Source organism: Lonchura striata, chromosome 3, assembly GCF_050655825.1.
Source record: "Lonchura striata isolate lonStrDom1 chromosome 3, ASM5065582v1, whole genome shotgun sequence".
NCBI lineage: Eukaryota > Metazoa > Chordata > Aves > Passeriformes > Estrildidae > Lonchura > Lonchura striata.
This window is the reverse complement of record NC_140705.1, coordinates 29134731-29144763: the sequence shown is the minus strand read 5'-3', so window position 1 is coordinate 29144763 and position 10033 is coordinate 29134731. Positions and strand designations below refer to the sequence as shown.

Here is a 10033-nt window from a genome sequence, read left to right as displayed (position 1 = left end):
GAGAACTTTGCCATTTTAGAAAAAAAATCTTACAGAATCCTCATGGTCATCAACAGTGTGAAATAGCTTTTTTTTCCCCCTTATGCCTCAAAAATCAGAATTCGTGCCATAGAATTTGCTATTTTGTGTAACCAAGTAGCCATATATGCATATCTTTCCTTTCCCACCCTTTCAGGATCTCTCATCCTCTGCTTTCTGGATGGGGGGAACCTGTCCCATCCTTGGGTCCAGGCAGCTGGAGCCTGATTTGGCTCAGGATAGGAGGCAGGATGCTACGTCTGGCCAGGGAAAGCAGGCAGAGAGGTGGAGAGAAAGCCTGGTTTCTGTCCCAAGTAACCATACACTAATTTTATTTTTATGAGTGTTTTTACCTATGAACCAATGTTCATAGGTAAAATGTTTGTTTTTAGTTACATTAAATTTGGATCCAGATATTGGTAATAGTATTTGCTATTATAAATGAGAAAAATTTCCCTACACTTTATAACCAACAAATTAATAAATAGCAGCAGAGCTCATTTCTGATCTTATTTTAGTTTTTGAGAATGGGTGTGATCAGTAGGTGGACACAGATGTATGTCAAGTGAGGTCAGAGTCATAATCTGCTGAAATACAACAGTGTTCGTGGCAATATTAGCATAGTTACACTTGAAATCTGTTTAGCTTTTCTCTTTCTCTGCTTTTCCACTAGAAAATAAATTCTCCTGTATTTAGGATAATCTGAAACATTGACTGTAAAATTTGGGGATAATTGCTGTCTGACTCCCCTGGAGACAACGTACAAATCTTCTGACCTAGAAAGAAATAAGAATAGGAATGATGCTACAATATAGACTTTCATCCAGAGGTAATGGGAACTGCAAGCTTCATTCACAGAAAGAATTATTATGGCAAGGGGACATAGAGCTAAGGTAGAAGTTTGTCTGGCTTCATATAGAGACCATCTCTATTTGTGCTCCACGAACACTCCTGAGGGATTCGTTGAATTTTGTAGAATACATTGGACAGCCTAGTTGTTCACAAATTGGCTGCAGTGCCATTGCAGTGAGATTCACCTGTAAAGAGAATTGTGCTGAGGACATGCGAATCTGGTCCCAAGAATTTCCAGGTTTCTTTGAGTGACCTCTACTAGAAAGAAACTGGTCTTTATGCAAAATGGCATCTGACAGCTTGGAAAGAAAAGCTGTTTTTCTTCCCTTGCCAAAATTCATAAAATTTTGGACAGAAAAGTACATTTTTATGACGAATGTAAGAATTTATTGGATAATAGATTATTTGTTAAATTCCAATGATGTGTTGGAACCTGACAAGGATTATAGTTTTGCTGTCAATTCAATTACCCTACACTTGAAGAAGCTGGTTTAATTATTTGTTGTTGGTTTAATTAAAAGGCGCTTAAGTCAGTGCAAGTTTTGCCCCTGATGTCAATGAGATCAGTCCCAGGTCCAAGTTACCTTAACTCTTAACTCCCAAAATGCTATAAATCCAAGCTTGAGCTGAGAAACCTCCTTCTCTGCCATGTGGTCTTCTCTAAATTGTGCCTTTAGTTGTTTTTTTTTTTTTTTATTTTTGCTGGATTGCACGTTCTGAAATTCCAACTGCAGCCACCTTGCTGCAAACCTTTTCATCACAGAGAGCAACCTTTATATCTGCAAGAGAAGCTGGGTCCACACATTTGCTATTTGTCTCCAGCCACATTCTCAGAGGCAGCTGTGTGAATACCTGTTCTCCAACTCAAGCTACACAGAAGTGCAGGAGTATGGAACAAATATGGAATCATATATTTGAGAAATATATATGTGAAATCAGGTGTGCAAGCACACCTCCACATGCGAGGAGATGACATTCCTACATAGCTTATTTTCAGGAGTTAGTATTTGAACACAGTACCTACTGTTTAATTAATCCACATTCAAAAGATGAACAGTTAGTGTTTAGATGATGAATCCCTGAGTAAGTGTCTAAACAGCAATCACTATGCACTGAGGTTTTCTGAAAAAGCTATACTGGCCCAATTCATAAGAAGAGAAAATTATGAAGTGATGTAGAGTGGCATCAAAATAGTCAGATGAGCTAGACGTGATGTTAGTTGAATGGGAACTGTCTCTGTGGCAGCAAGATATATAAGGTACATACTCCATCTATCCCAGTTTACATTTTCTTGAAATGGGAATAATATGGCTAGATCATGGGGCTATTAAGTCTGCTACCACTAGTCTGTCAGTTAATATTTTTCTGGCTCTTTCAAGGTGATGTGATAATTATTAGCAGAACATCTAATCCAGAATTTAATCAAATATTGTGGGTTTTCCTTCAAGATGAAGACATCAAAATGCACACAGGGCAACCAGAGACTATTAGTCTTTTAAATAATATTTCTTTTGCCCACAAACAGAATAGTAAATATCTTTTCCCAGCTTAGTTACATAATGTCTTCCATATTTTTATTTCAGTACAAATGTCTTTTGAAGATCTTGTATTGGGAAAATACTCCAGATATAAAAGGAGTTCCACCCTTGAGAATTGCTGCAATGAAATGCAAGCAAAATTACATTATAGATTGCCCAGAAACAGAGTATATGTTCTCTGAATTTCTCTGAACAAGATTCCCCCTCTAGGAGAGGATGATGGGGGTGTGAATTACCCCAGACACAATGGATGGCAGACATCTTCATGCCATGTACCAAAAAATATTGCTAACTTACTGTAAGGTGCTACTAATTTTTCTTCCTAAATACTGCCTCAAATAAATTTGCAATACTAAGCAGTCTCAAAGGCAAAGGAAATGCCACAGCGTATAGTCAAGAAAAGAGATGGTTTGGCACCTGATTCTTTTCCATTCCTTCACAAAGCTTCTGGTATTCTTTTGAAGTCCTGGGTGCTCTCTGTTGTTCCTTCACATGCCATGTTCCCCTTTGTTATAGTTTCAAGTGACTTGCATGTACTGCTCTTCCTCCAGCTCCTTTCAGGCCCTATGGGTACCATTGGATGCCATAATGGAAATATCTGCATGGGGAAGTAAGGCATTCGGGTGTGTGGTGATTTGGGCAAATTTCTTGTGAGATAAAACTGATATTTCACCTTTTTTGGTTTTGAATTGACAGAGGTTTCATGTGACAGTTCTGGTACTGATATGTAATGTTCTCAGTCATGCTGGACCATAAGGATCCCTGGGTGTATCTTTCTCTTGAAAGGTGAAAAACTTCACTGCCTTAGACATGAAAATTAGATATTCATGGCAAACTGTTCATGTGTGTGATCAAGTCCCACCCTTTCTAACAATGGATTTAAAACTGTAACCACAATAACATTGAAATTACCAATACTGAGAATGTGATTTACAGCAGATTGGGATGGAGGGGATAGTTCATTACCCAGTTATTTCTCTGGACACTTATCATATAGCAGAGATTATTGCATTTCCTATAGTCCACACTTTGAAAGATCTGGAAATTTAAGGTGTTATTAACCAGAATATCAGTAGTCTAGAGAAGATGAAACCTTACAAATGTGATGTATAAGAACAACCTAGCATACTTTTCCATACATATATGAATTTTGACTGTGGTTCCTATGAGGACCTTCTGGCTATTTATTATCTTTTCCTTGATCTTTGCATACATACAGATTTTAGTTTCTCTCTCTCTTTTTGTATCTGGGTGAACAAATATGAGTAAATATCTTTGTGTGTCCGAGCATATGTAATAGTCTCTTTGGAAAGGGAGTGCTTTATCAATGACAACAGAACAGGAGTCTGCTTAACAATGCCTATGCGTATGCCTTGGAGGTTACTAGACAGGCTTCTCCTGAGGTCACCTGATGAGTAAATCAGTGAGAAATGGAAATAACTTCTTTATAGGACAGGGATTTGCTTCTACTCAGAGCTTTTATTCTTAACACCATATCAGGGCCACTAGTTTCCTCACACCTCCTGGTACATGTAATTCCTTCCTCTGCCTGGCTGAACAGCAGATCCCACCATTCAGAGACTGGCTTTGCTGAACTCATTTTCTGAATCTCCTTGCCCTTGTGCTGGTGAAAGAAGCAGACTTTAAGTTGCACTCTTAGCTTCTTTATATTCAGCTGGCTCCAGAGGTCCGCCCTCAAAGCCCACTGGGACATACACGTCTGTCCAGCCTCCACCTCCTTCCCTTGGAAAGATTAAAAACAGCCCAGCAGCCTGCACCTCCCTCTCTGCAGGGTCCTGGTGGGGCAGGAGCTGCCGTCTGCACCCACTGCTGCACTCATCTGTGGGACTAATGAGAGGGAAGCAGGCAGTGTGACGATATACCCTGCGTATTCACATGAGAGAAGTGAAGAAATCCAGCAGGGAAGATGAAAAGCCACTGGTAAGAGAACAAGTGGGATTTAGAGACATCTGTAAATAAGAGATTAGAACTGTGAAAGCTGTCCTTGCCAGCATTATATGAGTGGACTACAATAGAAAGAGCTTTATTGACATGTTTTATTATAAGACAAAAATCAAACATTGTCATGTAAAGAAATTATCTTGCCAAAGAAATTGTCTTGTCAAATCTGTTAGCAGATCCTTAGGTGGTATTTTATATGTTTAACATGCATGGCTTGGAGGAGAAATTTAATAACAGAACCTGTCAGAAACTACAGATTCATACTGAAGTTTTCTTTCTGTTTACAGGAAAATTACAGCTTTCTTTTACCTGTGTAGTTTTCTGTGGTCATTCATCTCAGCCACCATCCAGCACCAATCAAGTAAGGAGACAGATTTTATCTACATTTTATCTTTGTGTAATTTTGAATGTCAAAAGAATTATTCTGTGTTTATTCAAAACTAAAATCCTCTGTAACTAGCCATCAGACAAAGTGAGAGCTGTCTATGTGCACTGATGTATGGATGAATGGATAGAAGGATATAAATGAAAAACAGGAAAAAAGCAAGAGCTCTGTGTGTTGCTTTAAATTTGGTATTAGATGTACTTTTAAGGTAAGGATTAAAATGTGGATGTAGATGGTAAATACAGGACACAAACCTTCCCTGTCTTTCAGTGCTTTTAGTTAGATATTCTGCTAATGTGGCAATAAACTAGTTCTATTTTATTTGCTGGGCATAAAATGTAAATGGTTGGATGTCAGCCATGTGTGTCATCAAAGAATATAGAATGAGGTCTTTTCTAAGGTGTAACGTGTCAACCTGAATGTTCTCTTTAAGCCTATGTTGTCAGAAGGAAAACCACATTTAGGGTTGAGCCTTTGCAGCACACAAGAGGCTCTCTGTAGGTTAGAAATGCTTCTCCTTCCAACTTCCACGCTTCATTCTTCCCTACCCACACTCTGCTAACTTTTTTCAGATTGACTTGGTACTAGACTTGTACATGGGTCTTAAACTCTTCAAATAAATGCTTCTTTTTCCTTCCTCCTTTCTTAATTCTGGATATCTTGTAGGTCTTATGGTCATGACAAGATTTTTTGACAAATAATATTCTGAAAAATTGGATTTTTAGATTTAGCTTCCTCTAGCAAATTTCTTCTACATTCTCATTTGGGTAAACAAAAAAAGGGTTGTAAAGTCTTGTTGCCACCACCTTGCATTTCATGAGTGTTCATTTTCTGATCAAATCTGGCACAGAGAAAAGTGGGAAAGCTTGGAATACCAGAGAGGATGGAAAAGATGCCAACTGGTTCACAACAACTTATTTAGTTGGCATGAGGTTTGTTTAAATTTCCTTGGGAGTAGGGAGACTGTTGACTTAGGTAACTGGCCTTTTTTTTTTTTTTTTTTAAGTTTGCTTGAACCACAAAAAGTTACAACCCAAATCCTCCTTACACAGCAGTCCTTCTTAAACTGTTGCTATTTCTCAACAGCTCTGCAAGAGAAGAATTATTATAATACTCTAATTTAAAGGCTTGAAAAAAATCAGATAGCATATCAAGTTACTGTTTTTAATTTAGAGTTCTCTAGAAAAAGGTTATTATTTTCTTTTACCTCTTACTTTACTGAGTACAGTTTAAATTATTATGTACCCTAATTATTATTATTTATAGCTCTTTTAAATTCATAATAATCTGACAGTTACTTCAGTTGATTCTGTAAGGTGATCTGTGGCAATGTGCAGGCACATGCTTAGCAAATTCACCTTTTTTTGCAGGACTACCAGCTATTCTGGGTGCCAGTCACAGAATTGATATCTGCCCAACAATCAGGATTGGCCAAGATGACCTACCAGGCAAGTAGCACTCTGACTTTTTAATGAAAAGTCTGCTGTTCAAACAATATATCAGGTTATATTCAGCTCTGTGACAGCACAATTCTCAAATTAAAATGAAAGTTACATTATGGATATGTATCTTTTTTTCCTTGCAGGCTTTGACCTGATTTCTCAGTTTCAAATAGAAAAAGCTGCTTCCCAAGGCATTATTGAGAGAGTTGTGGGATCCACTTCTCTACAAGTAGCTTATAAATTGGGACCCAATGTAGACTTCAAGATACCAACCAGGTAATGCCTTCCTTGTTTGGCTTCAATATATAGATATTTTGCAATTTTATTTTTTAAGTGGTAGATCTCCCACCAGCTAGATCACCTAATTTAAAAAGATATTGAGTGCCTCAAGATTTGCTGATGCTAAGGGATTTCACCTCTAGAAAGTAATGTCAGAAGTTGCCGATGATTTGAAATAGGGAGGCAAAGAAAATGTAACAGGAGGAGAGGGAAAAAAAATTTCTTAAAATATTGACACGAAGGGATCTTTCTGAGCATGTGAGGATTGCAGAGATGAGGTAGGATAACAACTCACTGATTCTGAGCTAAGGTTCTTTTCCATTGTGTGTTTGCTTTAGGTAACAGGTACATGAATGTTCCTGGTTTATGGTCACCTAATCTATAAAAGTTGAAAATTATTATTTAGCATGTTACAGTGAATTTGTGATAGAAGTCAGAATTTTGGGATCTAATTGTGTTTGTGCTTTACAGGCCAGACTTGCTGCTGGTGAGGAATAGAGACAGTACAGCAGGGTAGAGATGTCTTTGCCAAATTTAGTCTGGAAGTCTTCAATTCTGGATTCTGTTCCAGCACCTTATGTAATTAAGAATGCCTCAATTTAGCATTTAACTGACAAGACCATTAACTGGACTACTGTTTCAGCTAGGAATAATTGGATTGTGAAGAGTTTCTGTCTTACTCCACCTATCACTAACAACTTTTCTTGCTGCAATCCTCCCTGGCTCCTACCTTCATAGCCACCAGATTAAGCTTCTTTAGAGCTTAAGTGTTTGGTTACACACCTACTTTCCATCCCAGACACAAATCAGGACTGCTGGTGTATGAGTGTGAATCCAGTCACAGACAGCAAATGGGATCATCACTTCTCTAAAAACGAGATTCTCAGATAAAAGCAGCAATATTTTCACTTTTAAGAGCGTTTAGAATTATTGCTATACATGGTTCTAGTGAAATATGTGCTTGATATACACAAATTACCCCTGAACAAACCTATGTTGACTGCCTTACTAGAGCATCTGAGCTGACTCCTGCCATTGGGGTCATGGGCCCAGGAAATGGATTTAAGGTTTGAGCCCCAGCCCTACTCCAGTGCCTCAGTGTGCTGCTCCTCTGTCACAGAGTCCGAGCTGGCTGCGCTGCTCCAGAGCTGCTTTACAGCCCGGCCCTCTCAGTGGGAGGGAAGGGAAGGGAAGGGAAGGGAAGGGAAGGGAAGGGAAGGGAAGGGAAGGGAAGGGAAGGGAAGGGAAGGGAAGGGAAGGGAAGGGAAGGGAAGGGAAGGGAAGGGAAGGGAAGGGAAGGGAAGGGAAGGGAAGGCGCCCGGCCCGGCTCCCGGAGCTGTCCCTGCCCGCGGTGCTGAAGCTCACCCCCAGGGGGTCACCCTCCGGCCTGTGCGCTCCTGCTGTATCCAGGGATAGGGGGAGGAAAAATACAGCGAGTTTGGGAAAAATGGCCAGCATGGCTTTCCCGGCCTGCATGGCTGATATAGCCCGAGTGCCATGGGAGCACTGGGGAGGGGGTCTTCATCAAACATGCTTGCAACAGGGAAATAATTTTTTAGGCTAATACGTGATGATTATACTAGGGCAAAAGAGCCCTTTAGAGTGGCTATATCGTATGGGAATGAGAGCTCAATTGGATGGGCATAGCTCAGCATCAGTCTCTGATGTAGCAATAGCTTATGCTTTGAAAAACTCACAGAGCTTCCTTAAAATGCTACTAAGTTGTAGCTTGGTCTTTTTGCTCCTCTGTGTGCTTGCCCAGAAGTATATCCCAAAATGAATAGAAATGATTGCACACAAATCATAACTTAGCTTCTCCCTTCATCAAATAAATTTCCATAAATGCTTCTTCTAGAGTAAAATCTGCTGAAGTATCAATACAGTATTCTCCATGTAATGGCGTGGTGTAATAATAATGGTGGACTAACTTTGTGTGGAACTGCCACGACATATAGCTGTTTTCACTGGACATGGTGAACCCATAGTTTTTCAATTTAATCTGTGTACATGTTGTAAGCGTCCACCAGTTAGTAAGTACAAAATTAATCCTGTTTATTTGGACAATAATTGTGTTTATTTTTAATTGAAATCTTAAAAAGAAATTTGCACAAAGAAATAAGTTTTTTTTTATATGTAGGAAAAAGGCTAATTATCTTTGTGCATTGTATGAAATCTTAAACCTTTGACTTCACAAATGCAACTGTCGTCACACACACACACATGCAAAACTCCAAAAAAAACCAGGGAGGAATTTTGTAAAGCTTTAGCAGTAAACTTGAAATATCCAGAGAATTTCAAAGGCTGATGTTCTGACCTTTTTTCCTTTGGGGATATTGCTTTTCTGTGAAGCAGTGCTCCTCAAGTGCATGTGCTCAAAGGTCTGGGTTTTCTACATTGAGCCACCAAAGCTCTTCAGGTGTAAGCTATTCCACTCAGACACTGATGATGATGCTGAAATAGAAAAGACAAAATGCAGCTAGGAAGTTAATTAGGTCATAAGAGAATTAATTAGCTCAGCCATGGGAGTTTCTGAAGAATAAAGATCAGCTGAGGGTAATGAGTCCTAAAAAATGGCTTCTGGTTAATGACTTAGGACAGATGCTTTTAAAAGTGCTGAGCTAAGTTTTATTGTTATTGCTTGTTCAGTTGCTGCCAGGCAGTGTGTGCCAGGTCAGCTGTGTTTCTAGGCAGCTCCAGACACAAGTGTTTCATGTCTCCAGTTGTTGATTGAAAGAACCCTCAACCCTGGGCACATGGTACTGCATTATCATGAGAATGGCCACAGTAATTCCCACTGCCACCTCCAGTGGGCTGTGCTAAGATTTCTAAAATCTTTATTTAGCAAGGACTAAGTTAAGTCAGTGAACAATGGAGCTCACCTAAGAAATTAACTCAAACAACCCAAGTGTATTAAACAAAGTTACTCTGTAGAACCTGAATAGGTATATAGTTGAGCTTTTAACATAGTCTTCTGCTCTTGGTGAATCCTTGGGTCAGGGGGATGGGTCAGGGCTTTCCTCACCATTGTCAGATGACTTACCTTGGTTGTATTGAAGCCTGGGTAGAACTTAGCATTGAAATCTCAAATAAATCTTCCTGGTAAGTATTCAAAATACATGATTAGTGAAAGTCTTAGGTATTTATTAAAAAGATTTAAAAGAAATAGTCATATTTAAAAAGTTCCCCTAGATGAACTACAAATGTTTCAATCTTCCCACCCTCCAATACTTTAAAAATTTAGACAAATAGTTGAATATCTGATAAAAAAAAAAAAAATTGACCTAACCTTGTATTCATAAAACAACTAAAGCAGTTAATAATAGTACAAGTATACAAGGAAAGTAGGACTGGAATACTTTCTTACAAACTGAAGAAAAAAACCCCTAAATTAAATAAAAAGGTCTGATGGCTTATATCCTTAACAATTTTAAGTGAATAGGAAATAGGTCAGAAATAAATCTGGATTTTGGCCTTCAAATATGTTTCCATATAAATTCTTTCTTGGCTCATTTACCTGAAGCTAAATTTAAAATTGATTGGTTCTTTTCCATAAATCA

At 38.7% G+C, this 10033-nt stretch overlaps 1 protein-coding gene across 1 annotated transcript in view; it reads left to right on the top strand.

Annotated features, from left to right (window-relative positions):
• Positions 1-2001: 2001 nt before the first annotated feature.
• COL9A1 (collagen type IX alpha 1 chain) overlaps positions 2002-10033 on the top strand; it is a 63695-nt gene continuing 55663 nt past the window's right edge. Inside the window, exons 1-4 of the mRNA XM_021530152.4 lie at positions 2002-4349; positions 4658-4731; positions 6126-6203; positions 6341-6473. Of these exons, the coding sequence (XP_021385827.3) occupies positions 4336-4349; positions 4658-4731; positions 6126-6203; positions 6341-6473 (299 nt within the window). The 5' untranslated portion in view covers positions 2002-4335. The remainder of the gene's footprint in view (positions 4350-4657; positions 4732-6125; positions 6204-6340; positions 6474-10033) is intronic.